Raw genomic sequence first — 19,679 nt, 5'->3', positions numbered from 1 at the left:
GATGAATAGGGGGCCTATTGGGGGCCTGTTGGTGAGAGAGCTTCCAGCACAGTTAGATTTTGTGCTTTATAAAAAGTCACATTTTGCTTATAAAATCAAAGCTACCGAACAAGGAGCCGGCAAAGTATGGAGGGAATGGGAGCTGTAGATTTTACTTAATTAAAAATTAGGCAAACTTCCTAAATTTTATTTTTCCAAGCAGGGCTTTACATTTTGTCTCTAGGTTTTCAGTCGACCAAAGAGATTTACCTGGGGCGCTCACAGTCTTCTATTGGGAGTTTCTTTATTGTTCCCATCCTGCGGGAAGGAGGCCAGGCATGGGGCTGGGTTCTCCAGGGAATGCCCCACTTCTCCATGGAGAGGGGCTCTGATAGGTAACATTTTAAAGTCAACAACAAAGACAAATACCTTGTTTAACTTCAGTGTCCTTGAAGTCCTGAGCATTTTACTGATTACCGTAGTCAATAGTGGCTTTTAGGGCGGAGAAGAATAAATCTCTGTGATGTGTTCTAAGTTGCAGTATCCCCATGACAACTTTAAACTGGGGTTATGGGGGGTGCTAGTTTCTTTTAAATTTATTTCTTGAGGAGGAAGGAAACTTGTTTTGCAGGGAAAATAATATTAATTGAATTAAAGATTTTTGTGTATCCAAATCAGACTGAAATATCTCTACAAAAGCTTATGGTAGACACAAGCTATAAACCAACCACTGACAAATAGAAAGAGAAAGAATAGAAAGTTTTGCTAACACAGTCTTCAAATAAACTCTAAAGTGTAATGTTTATTTACTTTAAAATTTGATTCAAAAGGCTTCTTGAAGAAAGCCAAATTGTAACATTTAAATTTTGTGTAATATAAATAACTCTAAACAGTTATTTTAAAGGAAATATTTTCAAAAGTACTTGATAAGTACCCATCTCACTTTAGTTAATTGTTCATATTTAGCCGATTTAAGGGAAAGTAGTAAATGTTAAAATCATTTACTCTAAAGGCTTTTTTTTAAGTTAGCAGGTTTAGGTTAATTAATGAACTTTGGAAAACTAACCAAACAGTAAAATGACAAATATTAATTTAAATAGATAATATAAGTTGAAATTTTAGTGTAGGAAAAACTTTGATTTTAGCACTGGAACAGTGCTGGTAATTTTCTGAATCCATTCAGTATCGACCGTTTGTAGAAATTTTGTAGATTGTAGCAATTAGACCCATTTTAAAATCATAATATTTTAGTGTTTGGTTTTGTGACATGAAAATTAAACTAACATTCATCTCTGTTCTTACTAATTTCTTACTGCGTTTCCCCCCAGGAGTCAGTATTAATTAATTGGTAAAAGTGCTCAAGAACAGTATCTCTAATTTCAGTTGTCTATTCTTTATGGAGGAAAAGGAAGAGTGGTAGCCATAGCAAATACTTTCAAAAAATTACTTGAGATAAAAGAAAACAGCCTCGTTATGTCCCGGCGTATTTACGGGGATATTTGCGGGTGGGGGCTGGGGTGAGCCATCACTGTTAATATTGCAAAGCTTACTCGGGTTTTGGCAAGTGGTATATTGTAATTATGATGGATTTCAGTTTTGAAAAGCTTGGGAACAGTGGGAAAGGAGAGGTCAGGGGGCCCACACCGACCACCCCACGGCTCATCTCAACTTCGAGGTCCTTGGGGAGACGGAAGGCGGATGATCCGGGCCGGGTTTCTAGCTCTGTCACCGGACTTTGCAGGGCTTTGCACGGGGCGCGCCCAGGGGTGCAGGAGTATTGGACAGATCATCGGTCAACAGATCGGTCGCGGTGACATCAACAGCCGGCTCCGGGCCGGGCCGCCGAGCAGAAAGGCCGGGTGGGGAAGGGCGCGGGAGCGGGCCCGGGGGACTCTGGGTGCGGGTTGTGGGGTTCGTGGGGGCGGGACCTCACCGGCCTCTCGTCCCGCAGACCTGCTGGAGGACCTGCCCGAGAGCCGCGAGTGCGTGAACTGCGGCTCCATCCAGACGCCGCTCTGGCGGCGCGACGGCACCGGCCACTACCTGTGCAACGCCTGCGGTCTCTACAGCAAGATGAACGGCCTCAGCAGGCCCCTCATCAAGCCGCAGAAGCGCGTGGTGAGTGCGGGCGCCGCCCTCCCCAGCGGCCCGGCCCGGATCCGCGCGCTGCCCGCGGGGCCCGGGTCTCCCCGCCCGACCCGGCCCGCACCTGTGCCCGCGGCCTAGAGCGGACCTGAATTGGGCGTCCCGGGTAGTTTCAGCGCCCACCAGGGCAGATCGTCCCCGAAACTAGCCGCAGGGGAATGAAGGCAGCCCTCTGCCCAAATTCACACAGAGTGACATCCTTAAATGAAAAAAAAAAAAAAAAGGTGTGGTGTGCTACTGTCTTTTTTAAAAAGTACCAACCCCCTATCTTTACACATCTCTAGATGTACTTGCAAGTGCACTGAAATAATTTTGGAAGGAGATCCAAGGAATGAGTAATGTTAGTAACCTCCAGGGAGAGAAACAGACTACAGCCCCAGATCAAGTGAAGGTTTCTTTTCACTGTGGACTCTGGTCTGGTTTGGAGTCGATTCTTGAAGAAATCTAGCTCCCCTGTAACATCCGGTAAAATGGATGTTAAAATGGAACCCACAGCCCTCTTGTCCCCCAGGCTCGTCTTGAATCCCTTTGAGTCTGTCCTTTCCGCCTCCGGGCCCCTTCCACCTCTTCAGATTAGTTTTAGCTCCAAATTCCATCCATCCTTTGGATTGTCCTTGAGTCTAGTGAAAAATTTATTTACTCTAACTTTTGTTATTTTGAAATCTGGCTGTTCAGAGAACTACTGTTCATAGAGCTTGAGGGGGAAAATGCAGTCCGCACGTTTTTCTCAAGTAGAAGATTTTCACCATCCCAACACATTTCACTATGATTTAAAGTGTGGGAATTTTGATTTTCTTCAGGGATTAATCTCTTGCTGTCCCCTGTGTTTTTAAGAAGGAAAGGGTATTTACTGCTGTCCTGATTAGAGAAAATAAATGAAAGCTTTCACACGCCCCACTGTAAGGCTAACATTTGTTTAGCCAAGTACTCATACTCTAATACCTTTTAAAGTAAAATATTTTACAGTTAGATGCCAGACATCTTAAGTATCCAAGTAATTTATTTAATTGTTATACTCTAATTAGCAGGAACAAATGCTACACATGTTGTTTGTGTTAAATAGATTAGAGTGAAATTGCATCACAATGTGAGTCTGCCACCTTAAAGAGAAGCAATTAGTTTTATGGTTGTTTTGTTTTTAATGCATTTAAAATAAAGTGGCCGAGGTTAATTTAATGAGTGTATGTGCCTTAAACTTGTTAGTCACCCGCAGCTTAGACTTTGCCTCAAAGGGCATCCTTAACTTCTGTGCCTGACTCCCTGTGTTTTTTCATTTTTCTTACATGCGTTGTATTTAAAAAGTACTGCTGGTCAATATTCCAAGGAAGTTCCTTGTCTTCATGCATTAGCCAATGTATGAACAATGAAAGTGATGATTATTTGGGGGAGAAGGCACATTGAACAGAGTCCTGGCTGAGCCCGGAAAGGCAACATTTTCTCAAGAGTTAGCAAAACACTGGCAGAATAGTAGCCATTTCGTTTCTAGTGGCATTTTAAATTTGATCTGTTAACATCCATATTTAGAGAGTGGCCTTAGTTTTGTGCACTTATCAGTAAAAATAACTGTTAACAGGAAACACAAAACCCGGTTTTTAACATCTCTGAATCTATTAGTTTTCCTTCTGTATGGCAGGTGTCTTGGCAGTGACCAAGGTCCGACAATGTGCTTTGTAAATGGGTTATAAATGATACCAATTGAAGGGTGTGTCTATCAATTAGTTCTCCTGTGGGCTTCTTATTTATGGTTTTGCTGGATCTAGTTAGTTCTCAGACATAGAATGTTGAACCCAAGTTTGTTTAGCTAGCAGTACAGCTACCAATCACAGTGAATTTGAACTTGTAATACATTGCAAAATAAGAGATTTATGGTGTAACTTGAATTCCTTGTTAGTGATGAATATAACTGAGATCGCTTGTTACAAGAAACTTTTATAACCCGCTCACCTTCATTTCACATGTTTATGGGGACTGGCTTCACTTATGATCTGCAGTTGACAGTCATAAAGTTCTTTGTTATAATGGCAAATTCTGATAACAAGTTTGCCTCACATTGGCTCCAAATTCCACTGCAAACTATCATAAATGACCTGTTTATAAAATGAACTTTCCTGTCCCTAATTTACTTATTTCATATTTATGAAGAGAAAGGAGTGCTCTTCTGGGAAATTATTTTCTTTTAAGGATAAAGGAAAAAAAAAAAGAAGCAGCCCCGAAGTGTTCATGTTTTCATCATTTTAACAAAGCAAGTTCCCAAATAGTTCTGTCAGCCAAACGTACTCTTTTCCACCAAAAGTCAAAGTGATTCTTTCTTAGCACCGACTTCTTAAAAATGCGGCAGTGCTAAGAGGATTCCCAGTGCCTCTTTGGTTTTACAACTTGTCTGTAAAGAGTATGCTGTAGCAATAACAACAGGACGTGAGTTGTAAAAACAAAATTCAATTTTTAGCTTTTGACTCTGCCAACAAAGATTTTGAAACTCTGTCTTTTAATCTGAATAGTCAGTGCATGCTCAATCTATGTTTTTGTCGTCTATTCTTTATAACTTCTTTTCCTAAATTAATCATCCCGGCCAACTTCCCTAATTCTATATCTTTCAGCTTGTTTTGGTCCCTAGATTTTCCCCATAGGTTTTTTTTTTTTTTTAACTGATGTCATAGCACATTTTTTAAGTTGCCTGTCTAGGTAATCGAAAAGCAAATTTAGATTTTTGTCATTCTAGGTAGGAACTTAGACTAGCTTAAAAAGCCCTTCTTTATAATTCACACATAATAGTTTAGAGAAGATAAACTCCACATAAGGATGTTATGGGTATAAAGGAAACATAGAAATCAGAGTGACAGTTGACCTTTTCTGATAAATTTAACCCTTTGTACTGAGAAGGAAAAGGCAACCCCCTCCAGTATTCTTGCCTAGAGAATCCCAAGGACAGCTCCTCTGTCCTTGGGGTTGCAAGAGGTTGACACGATTTTATCGACTAAAGCACCACCACCACGTGAGGAAAAGGACTATACTGACAGGGTAAATCAAATACAGCAGCATCACCAAGACAAGGCCAGCAGTAACACAGTGTTGTAGAATTTGCTTGTCTTTTGGAGAATGGATAATACAGAAAATGCAGGCAATAGGTGATCATGATGATAATTAATGAGATGTATTAAAATATGTTTCTTTAAAAAAATTTATGCATCTTCCAAAATTTATTTCTATTAATATATATAGGCTTTTCTACAGTTTCTAGTTTATTCCTCTGCACATATCTGAGAAATAGATCTGGTCAGATGAGGCAAAGAGTCCCCAAAGCCACTTACACATTGGCAGGCAGTTTGTGACTGCATTTCTTTACTCAGACCTCTGACAACAACAGTGAGTGCAGGCATTGGCCAGTATTGTGACTGCTTAATCTATGCTAATGAACTGGGGCAGATCAATTGATCTATATTAGATGGGCACACTTTGGTCCAGGAAGGTCAACCTAATTACACTTCAAGGGTTTTTTTTTTTCTTTCTTTCCTCAAGGGGGACTGCTTATTTATAATAACCAGGTACATGCTTGTTGCTGGCTGGGACACATTGACGTGTGTAGCTTATATGTGAAAAGCACTTATGTCTATCCACTCTCTTGTGCTGCTTTCTAGCCTTCCTCCCGGCGGCTTGGATTGTCCTGTGCCAACTGTCACACCACGACCACCACTCTGTGGCGCAGAAATGCCGAGGGCGAGCCTGTGTGCAATGCTTGTGGACTCTACATGAAGCTCCATGGGGTGCGCCACCTACTCTGCTTCTGTGTATACATCTTCAGTGTCTTGTTTGTTCTTTGTTTCAGCTTAAAATCAGCAAAGGAGAGGGCATGGAGGTGAAGGATCGGATTTTTGTATACGCACGTCTGTGAATCTAGGGGCCTGTTAATTATTCTAGAAACTATTATCATACCAGTAAGAAACAAAAAATGCTGCCAGTGAAACTCACACACATCCATAGTCAGACATCCAGATTGTAGAAATACAAAAACATGGGAAATGTGCATTTTAGAACTGATAAGATGGTAGTAATCTTTTTTTAAAAAAGCTGTAAAATTGAAGTCTAGTTGACTTATAATGTTGTGTTTCAGATGTACAGCACAGTGATTCAGCGATCCATATGTGTGTGTGTATTCTTTTTCAGATTCTTTTCCCTCCTAAGTTATTACAGAAGGTTAGTATAGTTCCCTGTGCTATACAGCAGGTCTTTGTTGGTTATCTATTTTGTATATAGTAGTGTGTGTATTTTAAAAGCTGTACACTTAAAAAGAAAAAAACCATGGAACCTACTAGAAATGCACACTAACTAGTTTATAGCTTAAAAATGTGAGTGCAATCAAATACATCTGTACAGAAGAGTCATCACATTGGATAGCTCTAGTTAAAAAGATTCTACATTTTAAGCATAGCACAAGATATTATAAAATATGCCAATTTTAAAAAGAAAAATAACCGTGGTATATGTAGAAAGAAGAATTCACAATCTCTTTGAAATAAAAATAAGTAATTCAGTGGTTTCACTCCGTAATTAAAAGTTGTTTAAAACAATAAACATTAAGTTGAGGGAAGAGATTCTACCTGGCAAATCACCCCATTCCCCGCCCCCCCCCCCCAGCACCGCTCCTGCCCGCCCAGGAATCTTTGCATTTGATGGGGAAAGTGTAGTCTTTGTGCAGTTGGAATCTATGAAGTGTGTATAAAAATTGGATTGAAATTTATGCCAAGTTCTTTTAAATGAGGGCCTTCAGTACTGACGTTCGGTCTTTAGTTGGTTTGGTTTTTCTGCAGTATAATATTTATTAAACGTATGGCCTATGTGAAAAAATTTTTTAGGTGCCTCGACCGCTTGCTATGAAAAAAGAGGGAATTCAAACCAGGAAACGAAAACCTAAGAACATAAATAAGTCAAAAGCTTGCTCTGGTAAATATAAGAAAATGCTGTTTTGACTGTAAAATATTTGCCAACTTTAGTAGGGTATATGTATATTTATGAGGTTAATTTTGACCGTTGCAGGTAATAGCAATAATTCTGTTCCCATGACTCCAACTTCCACCTCTTCTAACACAGATGACTGCAGCAAAAATGCTTCCCCCACCACACAACCGGCAGCCTCAGGGGTAAGTGTTAAAACAGCATAGACTCTTTCTGAGCTAGTGAGTTGCTCTCCTGTATATTATCTCCAATTTTATCTTATCTGGTAGTACAATAATCTAAACCAACAGTTCAGTTTAGTTAGCTGATACCTAAGAATAGTTTTTAGAGGAAATTACATTTAAATGTCAACAAAATGACAAACTTAAGTACTTTACAAACCTCTTAATTAAGATCTATATCATTTTTTTATGGTTGAATTAACCTAAGTAAAAGCAAGAAGTTTGGGTTTGAAGTGCTTTAAATTGTTTTATTTCCAGGTTTTTATCTGAGTTTATATATGTGTGTGTGTGTGTGTATACGTACCTATGTATGTATATCTATATATTTCTACTGTAGGTCAGGAAAAGTACCACAACTCAATGGTTTTATATATCTCAATGCCCATGATATTTAAATTGCTTTTGCTTATCTTATCAACGTCTTCCCTGGTGGCTCAGTGGTAAAGAATCTGCCTGCCAATAGACACAGGAGCTTCAGGTTCGATCCCTGGGTTGGGAAGATCCCCTGGAGAAGGAAATGGCAACCAACTTCAATATTCCTGACTGGAAAATCCCAGGGATGGAGAAATCTGGTGGGCTATAATCCATGGGGTTGCAAAAGAGTCAACTGAGCAACTAAACAACAACAAATCTTATTGACTCCAGCCTTTTCTGTTCTCCTCTTCTCTTCCTTCTTTCCCTTTTTTTTTTTTTTTTGAAATCATCGACCCAAAGCAATAACGTCATTGCCATGAGCCACGTGCTGCTGTATTCACTGATCTTCACCTAATTGCTGGTCCTCTGCCGGGCTGGGCAGCCTTGCCTTCTTCTAATGTTCCTTGATTGTACCCAGGCTTATTTCAGCCTTGTGATCAGCCTGTGAGCAATTGGGTTTGTGAGAGATTCACACCCCTACGAGGATGCCTGAGTTTTGGTGCAGATCACAGACTTAGTTTCAGTAAAGCCATGATTGAAACTCAGTTTTTCTCAAGTGAAGAGCACTTTCCCACCCTAGGGTTTCCCAGGTTTACCTGGAATGCCCTTTAAGAGCACTTTCCCACCCTAGGGTTTCCCAGATTTACCTGGAATGCCCTTTAAAAATGACCTGGCCGCACTCTGGCCCTCAGAGATGCAGGCTGGCCCCGGGGCGGCAGGTTTTCACAGAGTGCCCTGGGTGAGGATTACACTGAGACTAGTTTAGGATGAAACATTAGTATTAAAATCCCTACTTAGTAATTCTTTTTTCCATTGAATTTTGCTTTATTTGGAATACTTTGAAATACTACAGATTCCTGGGCTCCACCCTGGGTTTTCTGAGTCAGCGTCTCTAGGGGTGGGGTTTGGAAATTTGTGTTTTTGAACAATCACCGCAGGTGAAATTGAAACTACTGCCCTCGAGGTGTCTTTGAACTGGGAACCTTGGAGCTTGTATTTTTGCTGCCTTAAAGTAACAAAAATTAGACATTAAAATAATCTGTTTTTAAACTGCTTTAAACGATATTTGATATTTTCTTTATCCTCCAATTCAAGCTCTTTTGGGGGGGTTCTTTAATAAACAAACACGTTCAGAGTTTCAAAATGGAAAAAGCTTTTTTGCTGTTATTTGTTGCAGACACATGTTCTTAAAGAACATTCTTGCCTTTATTACCTTCATAAAGGTGAATGCTGGTGAAGGACTTTTTTTTTTTTACGAGAGGCTAACATGTAACTTAAAGAGTCTAAAGCAGGTAAATAGAAGTTACTTGTAAGGAAATGAAAAGATCAATATTGTTTTAAAATTTCCTTTATTAAGCCCTAAGTCCTCAGAAGCAATTATGTAGCTTGAAAGTGTGTTAGTCACTCAGTCATGTCCTACTCTGTGACCCCATAGACTGTAGTCTGCCAGGCTTCTCTGCCCATGATATTTCCCAGGCAAGAATACTAGAGTGGGTATCTATTCCCTTCTCCAGGGGATTTTCCTGACCCAGGGATCAAACCTAGGTCTCCTGCATTGCTCGCAGATTCTTTACCATCTGAACTGCCACGGAGGCCAATTATGGGCCTTAAGTGAGACAAGACAGTGTTCTGATTTTCCAAATCACTGAGGGACCAGCTACGATTTTAGCCTCAGTGGTCTCTCTCTACTGGCTGAAAAATGGGTTGCTGCCTGCTTTTGTCAGTGCTATAGTCCAAGCTTAGTGAGGCAAAGCTAAATTTGAATGATAAATGGCACAGAAAGAGAGATATTTGCCCAACAATAGGCTTTAGAAACCAGGTGGGTGGAATCTGTTTTGCTCGCGTGGTGGTTCTGTGATGTAAAAATTCAAAATTGACTCTTTGCAAGTCCAATCAATTTTGCCCTCCAGGGGAGGAACAGTGCAAAGGTGGTGACAGGATTTAGCCTGGGCATGCCTGGAAGTGGGACCTTGGGAATCCAGAGGCTGGTCCCAAGGCCTCTGTCTCATTTGGGAGCTTGCTTCCTGGGGGTAGCTGGCCGGCCAGTGCTGTCAGAGGAAGGCTAAGTTTTCCACTAGCAGTCAGGATGCAAAGTGATTTTAGTATTAAAAAAAAAAAAAGTACTTTAGAGATTAGGGGAGTTGGAGAGCAGTTCCCTTCAAGGTCCCTATAGCTCCTGGAGCCTGGGCAGCTTCCATGGGAGACAGCTGTGCAAGCCGCAGACAGGGCAGTTCTCCGAGCCCAGGTGGCCTCAGAAATGCGTCCTGACAGCTCTTTCCAGAGCTGGGGGCGGCAGGGCAGGGGTGGGGGCGGTGTGGAGAGGACGGCCCATCATCCCCTCTTCCCTCCAAGGATCCGTCCCTCCCGGCTAGGGCTGGCACCTGGGCTCCAGGGTGTTCCCCGACGGCCAGCCCGCCACGGAGTCCTAGGTGCCCTCCTGACGGGGCCGTTGGGGGAAGCAGGCTTACTTGGCAGAAGCCAACCTGCTCGCCGCCTTATGGAAACTGCACCCTCCAAGGATAATTGAAGCCGACTCAGTGGTGTCCCCATGAGTGCCAGGGTGTATCTTTGTTGGTCCCTTGACCCTCCTGGGCTGACCGGTTCTGCGTGTGCGTGACCACTGTGGCAGCGGAGGTGCCATGAAGAGTCTGCTGGAGGTGTTATCTGTGAGCAGCTGGCAGAAGCATTTGTGAAAGGCGGCTGTGTTGACAAAGATGTGACATGTTCCCACTTAGGTCTCAGTTTATGCTGCTGTTGTGACCGACTGCTTATAGGATTTTGTGAGCCCTGTAGGTAAAGGGGATGTTGCTGTATCTCTGTAGGTGTATCTGGTCTGTAGCCCAGGGTTCCTTCTTTGGCTTGACCCTTAAACCTCCTGTGGTGATAAGTCCGCACCGTGGATCTCCAGCGGCCCCTGTGACAGGCGGGGTGGAAATTAGTCCTGCAGGGAAGTCCTAGTTTAATAGGGACAACCGAACTCCAGAACAAAGGGTGATCATAGGCACGTTCCCAATGGAACAAGGAAACGGGCCACGTGCTCTACTTAGAGACATCAGTAGCTGCATATCTGCTTCTCCCGCCTTCCTTAAGGATTGTGAGTTAAAGCAGAGAAGTCGAGTCTTTGAGAAGAGACCTATCAGACTGGTTGTGTTAATTCCCGTCTGAAGAATCAGCTGCTGGAGATCACCAGCAGGCAGTCCTAGAGGACTTCTTTCTTTACGTTCCGAGGCCCCCCCACTGTGGGCACGTTCAGCGGTGGTCCTCTGAGGACCTGGTACCTGAGCAGATCTGGCTGGACTGGAGTATTCTAGCGGGAGAGACAGGAAAATCATTTTTGCACTGCTCTGAAGCTTCATGCTGTTGACGTTTTGGCATGTCTTAGCTTTCTGTTGCTCCTTTGTGTTTTACACTTGATCTTAGCCAAAAGGCTGAGAAGCGATGCCCCTTTGTGTTTTAACTGGACTTCTGTCTCATTCCTTCTCACGGTCATCAGCTCGCTGACCTGGCTCCCTTAGAACTCAGCTTCTCTGTTGCAGGCCGTGCCGTGTGGTGTGGTTTGGGAGGTGGAGGGAGGGCAGTTTGTCTCCTTTATGAAAACAGGAAAACCTGTTGCTGCTGCCGTGCAGCCTGATAGTAAAATAACCCCTGTCTTGTTCCTTTTAGAATTCTTAAAAAATGATTGCAATAAATGATTTATTTGCTTTCATTTATATAACACTTATTATTCACTAGACTGTATTATCTTTCATTTTTCTTTTCCTTATTTTTTTCAGTGTTGATCAGAATTTTAGAATCAATTTCTTGTATGGAATTCTTTGGGTTGAGAAATGTGTTGAACTTAATTTTTGATACGTTGATTAATTTTGTGACTTTGGAACTTAAACTTCCCAGAGTAGTTTTTTTCATTCAGTGTATAATTTTCCTATATCTGTAAATTTACTGAAAAATGAGTCTTTAGTGGACCTGAATAGACATCAGATTTTCTTTGCCATTTGTGTTCTCTGTGGATTATAGGAATATTTCAATCTTTCACTGAATTCCATTCCTTGAGTTGTATTTTTATGGTATTTGTTGTTATTGTTATTAGACAAATATAATAACATTTTGTTTCAGCAATTCCCAAATAAGGTTTAACAAGTAGCCTCTGTAGATTCCTATCCCTCTTAGGACTTGTAGCTAAAAATTTATAAAACCGGAGGATACTTTGGATATGTACTCACATACATAGAGTGAGTGTTATATATTCTACACATACTTGTGTTTGTAACTCATCCCCCAATTTTTAGATAAAGGGTATTTCTCTTAATTTTCTTTGGGACAGGGAGGATTAATTTGGTGAGAAAATGAACAATAAGACAATGTCTGAGACTAAGAAATCACTGAACATATTTTGCCCGCCTGAAAGTCGTTCTGTTGAGGATTATTTTAAAAAGTGAAAGCCTACTTAAATTTATATTAACAGTGCAAATATAATGTTGAAGTCATCATTGAACACATAATGTTGAAATAAACACAAATTCTGAGTAGCCTTTGCCTTGCAGTCATTGTTCTATTTAAGGAGCATTGTACTGGGGCGACACTGTGTTTCATGTCGTAAAACAAGGTTCCAGACATTGGATTGTTCATAATGTGGTGGTAGTGGTGGGAGCACGTATGTACAGACAGATGAGATTTGAAAAAGCTATAAAAGAACAACAAAGTAGAAGTCAAAAAGTAGGGAGCCGTGAATTCCAAGTACGGGGTTGGAAACGGCTTCACAGAGGAGAGGAAATCTGAATCAGTTGTGGAGGACTTTTGTAGGGGAAAAATTGGGATCAAGGCCTCCAGGAAGAAGATCATGGGTAGCTATGATTCTTCAAGGGCACAGTTTTAGGAATTCAGTATGGCTGAGCTTATGGTGTAAAAAGACAACAGCAGGAGATGAGATGGATCCATTAGGTGGAAGGCAGATATTTCAAACTGCTTTCAAGTCCATATTAAGCCTTAGGTAGGGTCCACACTAAGTTCATTTCTACACTTGATCTTAGCCAAAAGGCCGAGAAGCGATCTAAGTTCATTTCTAAATGGTGGGCTTTCTCTTAATACCTACTGTGGTTTCTCGTCAACCATGTCGTTATAGTCTGACAATTAAACCATCCTGAACTGGGCGTGTTTTGATAATTGATGTAAACTAATGCTCACATGATCCTTTTTTGTACATTTTACAAGCAAGGAAAACTCCCTCCTTGAAACATGTGGTGTGTCCTGACCTTAGAACTTAGAATGTTTAGTTTCTTGGTCCCCAGGGGCTCCTTGGGGGCAAGATAGTTTCAGGGTGGCTGCCAGGTGACCCTTCAGAATGGAGACTATTAGGGAGGGCGTGTTAGTGATAGGGATTCATTTCCTCACTTTGTGGTTGGTGCTTGGTGATAGACGGCTTCCTGGGAGAGAGGCAGGCGTCCTTAGACTGAGACACGGGGATCGCACCTCAGATTTCTCTCTTGGTGGGTGGGTCTCTGCCTTTGGGTGAGCGTTGCTCATTGGTCCGTTTCTCTGTGCTGAACAGGTATCTCAATTCCTTCCTCCTTTAACCTCAGGGAGGCTGTCTGCCTAGGGAGACTCTTCCCTGCAGCCTCTCCTTGGTAACAGCTTTATGCAATGACCTTGTCAGAAGCAATACCTCTGGGCTGCATGGTGCTAAATCTCGTGCTAGAAGTGGTTTGAAAGAGTTAAGTGCTTAAGTGCTCGTAGATGAGGGGTAGTGATTTAGGGACTGACACTTCTTGGGCTGTCTGGATGTCTTTATAAGGCCTCTGAAGAAAGGTTAGGTACTTGGCAAGTTAATATTTTATATTCTTTTTATGGATTTTATTTTATATGTTAATATTTGCATCCTATGATGAAAACGGGAAAACATCCCTTGAGTCACGTAGCTTCTTTCTTTATTAGTAAGTTTTATATTCCACTGTCTTTTCCCCTGAGTAGTTGAATTGCTTCGGATTTACTCGACATAATGTTGGTCACACAATTGTAGCTTCTATTATTACTAATTATCCTTATAGTGCTTAGATAGCTGAAAGGAACATTCATGAAGGACCTACATACAGTCAGAGTTGCTTTCACTCAGAGGGCCTCACGTGTCAGAAGGAGAAGATTTAAGAGGCTGTTCAAGTGGGGGCCAAAGTTCCTGCTTAGCTCTTACATTGAATGTTCCACATACACCTTTAGGGCACTCAAGAATTGGGTGTTAGTGGATTAATCATCAGATGGTTGCCTTGAGTTTTCTCTGTTTCTTGTACTTTCTCATTTGTAAGATTGTGGGATGTAGGAAGGCAGGAGACTAACTTACCAAGTACCTTTTATGTTCCAGTTGTTTTTTGTATCTTTTTTATTCCCAATTATCACTGTATAAATGAGGTATCTTTTTCTATTTTCTATTTTGGGGAGTGACACTCAGTAATAGGCCCAAGGTTATGTATCAGATTAAGAGACGGGCTTGGAATTGGATCCAGGCCTGGCAGATTCAGAGTCAGTGTTTTTAACCATTACAGCACACTGAATTCATATGTGATAGTACCCGCGCTGTTGAAATCTTTAGGGGGAAGAAACGGCATTTTCTTAAAGAAATCTGATTAATTTTGGTTAGTTTTGGCTGATGGTACAGCTAGGAGAATAGCACCATAGAAGTGATTTGCTCATGACCAAATATATAAACTATACTGTATACATTTTCTTGTTACATATACTTATCAATAAAACCCATTGCATTTCTAGGGCTTTGTTAGCTGGGTAATAGGAAAAAAAACCAATAGATAGACAAGTTTACTGTTGTTGACATGCCTAATAGAATGGTAAAAAGTCTCCCTTAAAATATGAAATAAAAGATCGAGGTACCAAAATCCTTTTAAAGTGGGATTTAAACCTGTGCTTAGTGAGTGCCAAGTGAGTTGGAACTTGCAGAATATGCAAATTGCCTTCAATTTAATTTTTATAAAATCATTAAAAAGCATTTCTTAAAGAGGCTAGCGTCCATTTCCTCCACCCAAGAGTTTATAGTCCAAGATATTTATTTTTCTCTAAATGAATAAAAAGAGTTAAAAAGGCATTAATCTTGCACGAGGGTATGGGAGAGTGTTGCACTTAGGTATTATGAGGGGCTCATTTGTAAACCAGGATCCGGAGTGACTCCATAAGGTCACAAGACAAGCCCGCCTTGCAGCCGGGGCTGGAGCCGACGTCTCCCACCGCTCCCAGGGAGTCGGCCCATCATCGCAGTTATTAATATACCACTCGCCACTTGCTGCAAGCCATGAACATAAATATTTTGTTGGCATTTTATCTTCACGCTCCTTACGTGCCAGGCTCCCTTTCTTTTCTTCTTTCACAGCCCCTTCTAATAACTCACTCACGTTCCTGTCTGACCACATTGGCCTTCACTGAGAAAGTCACACGTCACCCTGGCAAGGAGCGTGGAAGCATGTGGAGTTTGCATAGTTTCATTTTGATTTGAGGGCCTTTTCTAGACTTCCCGGTTTTTTCTTTTTCTTTTTTATCCTTGTGTGCTTGTGTCCTGAGGAGGATGGTGGTTAGAAATACACTTACTACACTAATATCCAATGAGGCTGTATGTCTGTTAGGAAACAGTAAAGCTGTTTCCCTCTTTAAATAGTTTGTAACCTATGTGTCCACCCAATTTATCACAGGACTGTGGTTTGTTTAATAAGTGACTCATTGTCACAATCTGAAAGCTAGAATGCTAGGTAAAGAATAGTGTGGGTTGGGTGTCGCCTTTTTGTTATGGCCTCAAGTTACACGGATTCATCTCAGAACACGACTTTTCTTTGCAGATTACAGATACTCTGATATTTTTTTTCTTCTGCCTCTATAAGAATATACAAAATTGTCACAAAACATGAAATAATGTTACGGGAAAACACAGCCAAATTTAAGAAATCTGGCTTAGGGTGCCCTGAAATGTTATTGCTAAATGAATCTTCGAAGAAAATGAATTCCTTTACTGGAACAAAAAGTAATTTATTATGCATTTCATGGGTGTCTGCCAAAAGAGTTACTAGCAATATGAAGATCTAATGGATATGAATTAAATACAATCTGTTAAGCTTTGTGTTTAGACCAATTTGTTAATTTTCTCTGAAATTTGAATAATTTTAAAAAGCATCTCCAAAGACAGGTCTTGACACAGGCGATCATTCATGATTCGGCTACCTACCACATCAGGGCAAGTGCTCACGCGTTTGTGAGCTGTAGTGAAAAGAGATGATTTTATTCACCCTAGATTTTAAGAACAATTTGAACAAATAACAGGTATTTGGAGTCTTTTGAGTAAACAATTCCAAGTCATTACTTGACAATGTTTAAATGATAATTTACTTGGTGTATGGCCCCTTTTGGTAGCTGTTAGCATGGCATGGTTTTACCAGAGCTGGTGCACACGCTCCAGAATCATATTTTTACCCTATTAAACACAGCACGTGAACAAGTGCCCAGCCGCTTCAGTCGTGTCTGACTCTTTGCGACCCCATGGTCTGTAGCCCGTCAGGTTCCTCTATCCATGGGATTCTCCAGGCAAGAATACTGGAGTGCGTTGCTATGCCCTCCTCCAGGGACTCTCCGACCCAGGGATCCAACCCTGGTCTCCTGCGTCTTCTGCATCGCTTGCGGATCCTTTACTACTGAACCACCAGGGTAACAATACTTGTAATTGAAAGCTCTCATTATGTTTAGTCATCTGATTCATGGTGGAGCCTGAGTATGGTCTGAAGTTTATTCTCTGGGTTCACGGATTAACAGCTGGAAGGACACAGTCAGGCAGCCAGGCGCTAGCTCCAGCTCTGTGTGTGACTATAGTGAGCTGCCAAGGTTTTGTAAAGCCCCTGTTTTCCTCCCTCTACTAAAGGGGAAAAATAATTCCCACCATCTGGTCCTTAGGAATAGAGTGTAGCGTAAGTGGGAGATGCCTACAGACAGCTTTGAAGCTCGAGAAGACTAGCACTGTTTAAATATGACCTTGGAAGTTGATAGTGATGTGCTTTTATTTGCATGGCATTTTTTTTTTTCCATCCCAAGACATTAGACATAAATCTTTCTTCATGGAGGGAATTTAGAGACATAAAGCTATTATGTTAACAAAGTAACTGTGTTTAAATACTTTTATTTCCCTGATAGCAATGATTTTTCATTTGTTGTGATTCTTAACAGTTTCATAATGCTTGCTTACTTTTTTTTCCCATAATGCTTTCTTGTCAGTGTTGCTGGGTTCATGGACTGCTCTCCATTTTGTCTAGCGGAGATGGCCAGAGCAGGAGGCTCATCCAAGCTCCTATAGCTAATTTTTAAAAATTAAGATCCTGATCCACCAGGTTTTTTATCTTGTCACTGGATCTTTTACCACTGAATTTGACTAAAGTCATCCATTTTGGTTCATTTCAGAAGATAAACCTTTTCTTCAGGAGGCCAGTGACTTCAAGTTGTGGGACAAATCCTTTTCCCCCTGCAATTTAGATTTGTATCAGTTTGGCCAAAAAGGTAGCTCGGATTTTTCCATAACATCTTATGGAAGCTGTGGGGAAAAAAAATGAATGAACTTTTTCAGTATATCAGGCTCGTATTGATAAACCCAAGGTCCTTGTAAACTTGGGGCCAGCCTTCATCACAACATGCTTGCTGTTTGTGTGTACGAACGTGTAAAACAGTTTGTTCCTTTGCCCAGCGTAGAGTGTGTCTATAGAAGAATTCTTTTCCTCCTTAAAAATAGCAGCGTCTAGCCTATGGATCGGAGAAGGCAATGGCACCCCACTCCAGTACTCTTGCCTGGAAAATCCCATGGACAGAGGAGTCTGGAAGGCTGCAGTCCATGGGGTCGCGAAGAGTCGGACACAACTGAGCCACTTCACTTTCACTTCTTACTTTTGTGCATTGGAGAAGGAAATGGCAACCCACTCCAGTGTTCTTGCCTGGAGAATCCCAGGGACGGGGTAGCCTGATGGGCTGGCGTCTATGGGGTCGCACAGAGTTGGACACTGAAGTGACTTAGCAGCAGCAGCAGCAGCAGCAGCAGCAGCAGTAGCCTATGGATGTAACCTGGCCAATTCAGACCCGGAAGGGGGAAGAGGGCTCAAGGGGGTGGCTGATGAACTCTTCTCAGTAAATAATTTGTTTGCTAAATTACAAAGAAATAAACTCTTCTGTGAAACACTGAGTTGGGTCATCGGCTGAGGTGACACTCTCTTCTTGAGCGTTGTTGAGCAGTTGTGGGAGAATTCGTGGTTTTGTCACCATGGATGGCTTTCACACATCCTGGCCGAGACAGAACCTGTGTGTGTTTGTGTAGCTTCCTCGTGTTACCTCCGTGACTGTCAACTGGGTCACTTTTGTGTCTGGCCCCTCTTCCCTCCATCCAAACTGAAATGATCATGGAAGTTTATCTGAAAGTGTTTCTACTTTTGCTGAAACATGCACTTAGTTTTTCTTTCTTCTTCTTCTTCTTTTTTTTTTTTTCTTTTGAGGACGGCTGCTGTGAAGCACCACAGGGGCTAACCTAGAGGTTATGAAAGCAGTCTGGGCTAAGTGGCTCTATTTGCGTCCGACTCTTTGCAACTCTGTGGGCTATAGCCCATCAGGCTCCTCTGTCCGTGAGATTCTTCAGACAAGAATGCTGGAGTGGGTTGCTGTGCCCTCCTCCAGGGGATCTTCCCAATCCAGGGATCGAACCCACATCTTTTCCATCTACCTGCATTATTGTTTAGTCGCTGAGTTGTGCCCCCCCCCCCCGCGACCCCATGGACTGTAGCCCACCAGGCTCCTCTGCCCATGGGGAATTACTAGGCAAGAATACTGGAGTGGGTTGCCATTTCCTCCTCAAGGGGATCTTCCCAATCCAGGGATCCAGAGTCTCCTGCTTGGCAGGTGAGTTCTTTACCACTGAGCCCCCTGGGAAGCCCTAGAAGAGACGAGAGCTTTAGCAGTGAGGGGTGGCTGGCTTCCCCTCACCCAGGAAATAGCTGTAACCCCAGCTTATTTAGAGGTGTAGGAAGGAGAGATCAGACACCATGGAAGCTGACAGCCTGAACCCACGCTGAGGAGGCAGGGTGGTCATCTTCAAAGTCCTGTGCTCTGGGAATGGTCTCACTTCCCCCAACCCATCGGGGGTGCTGGGTTTGTTTCTCCAGATCAGCCCATTCCTTCTTGGTTTTCTTCCTCAAAAACGAGATCTATAATTCACAAGCCAGAGAACCTCTGCAATTCTCCTGGAAAAGCTGTGTCTTTCAGGGGTTCCCTTTGCTCTGATGTATCACCTTTCCAGGACTGCTCCTTCAGGACCGTAGAGGCTTTCTCTGGGCCTGCCTATTATGGGATGTGACGAGGAAAGGAAAAGAGAGAACTCACACAGTTGCTGTGTCTGACTTTTGCAACCCCACGGACTTCAGGCAGGAGCCCACCAGGCTCCTCTGCCCGTGGGGATTCTCCAGGCAAGAACACTGCAGTGGGTTGCCATTTCCTTCTTCAGGGGATCTTCCCCATCCAGGGGTCGAACCGCGGTCTCTTGCATTCCTGGCGGTCTCTTTATCGAGGGAGCCGCCAGGGAAGTCCTGGTGGGCCCCAGTGTGAGTCAGATGCCGCAGGGCATCCACTGGAGGCTTTGCAGATCTGTGTCTGAAAATGAGCGAAGGCTTCTTCTCACTGGAAAACAGTCTGGGTGAGCCAGAAATCACTGTGTCGCCTCTCAGGCCAGGGGAGATTTTCCGTGTTCGCGTCGGCAGCTGCTACTTGTCCCTAAATTAATTTATTCCTGTAGGAGGTGGGGTGTCCGGCTGGTTGCTCTGGGTCCCCCATCTGACCTGGCCTGCTTTTCGGTGCTAAGCCCAGCCTGGGTTGGGGCTGATAACACATTCTTTCAACAGGAAGTGCCTCCATTTTCAGTCTGTGGGAGGGTGGAGGCCGATAAGCTGGGAGTGGAAACACAGAACAGAT

The 19,679-nt window shown here is 42.5% G+C and overlaps 1 protein-coding gene across 4 annotated transcripts in view; it reads left to right on the top strand.

Annotated features, from left to right (window-relative positions):
* GATA6 (GATA binding protein 6) overlaps positions 1-19,679 on the top strand; it is a 34,235-nt gene that overhangs the window by 7,302 nt on the left and 7,254 nt on the right. For all 4 annotated transcript variants that reach the window (XM_018039633.1, XM_018039634.1, XM_018039632.1 and 1 more), the window contains 4 exons: positions 1,931-2,097; positions 5,760-5,885; positions 6,975-7,062; positions 7,156-7,259. In XM_018039633.1, coding sequence (XP_017895122.1) covers positions 1,931-2,097; positions 5,760-5,885; positions 6,975-7,062; positions 7,156-7,259 — 485 coding nt within the window. The remainder of the gene's footprint in view (positions 1-1,930; positions 2,098-5,759; positions 5,886-6,974; positions 7,063-7,155; positions 7,260-19,679) is intronic.

The sequence above is a fragment of the Capra hircus genome, chromosome 24 (genome assembly GCF_001704415.2).
Source record: "Capra hircus breed San Clemente chromosome 24, ASM170441v1, whole genome shotgun sequence".
NCBI classification, from domain to species: domain Eukaryota; kingdom Metazoa; phylum Chordata; class Mammalia; order Artiodactyla; family Bovidae; genus Capra; species Capra hircus.
Note: the sequence above shows the minus strand (reverse complement) of the source record. Positions and strands in the feature narration are given on the sequence as shown.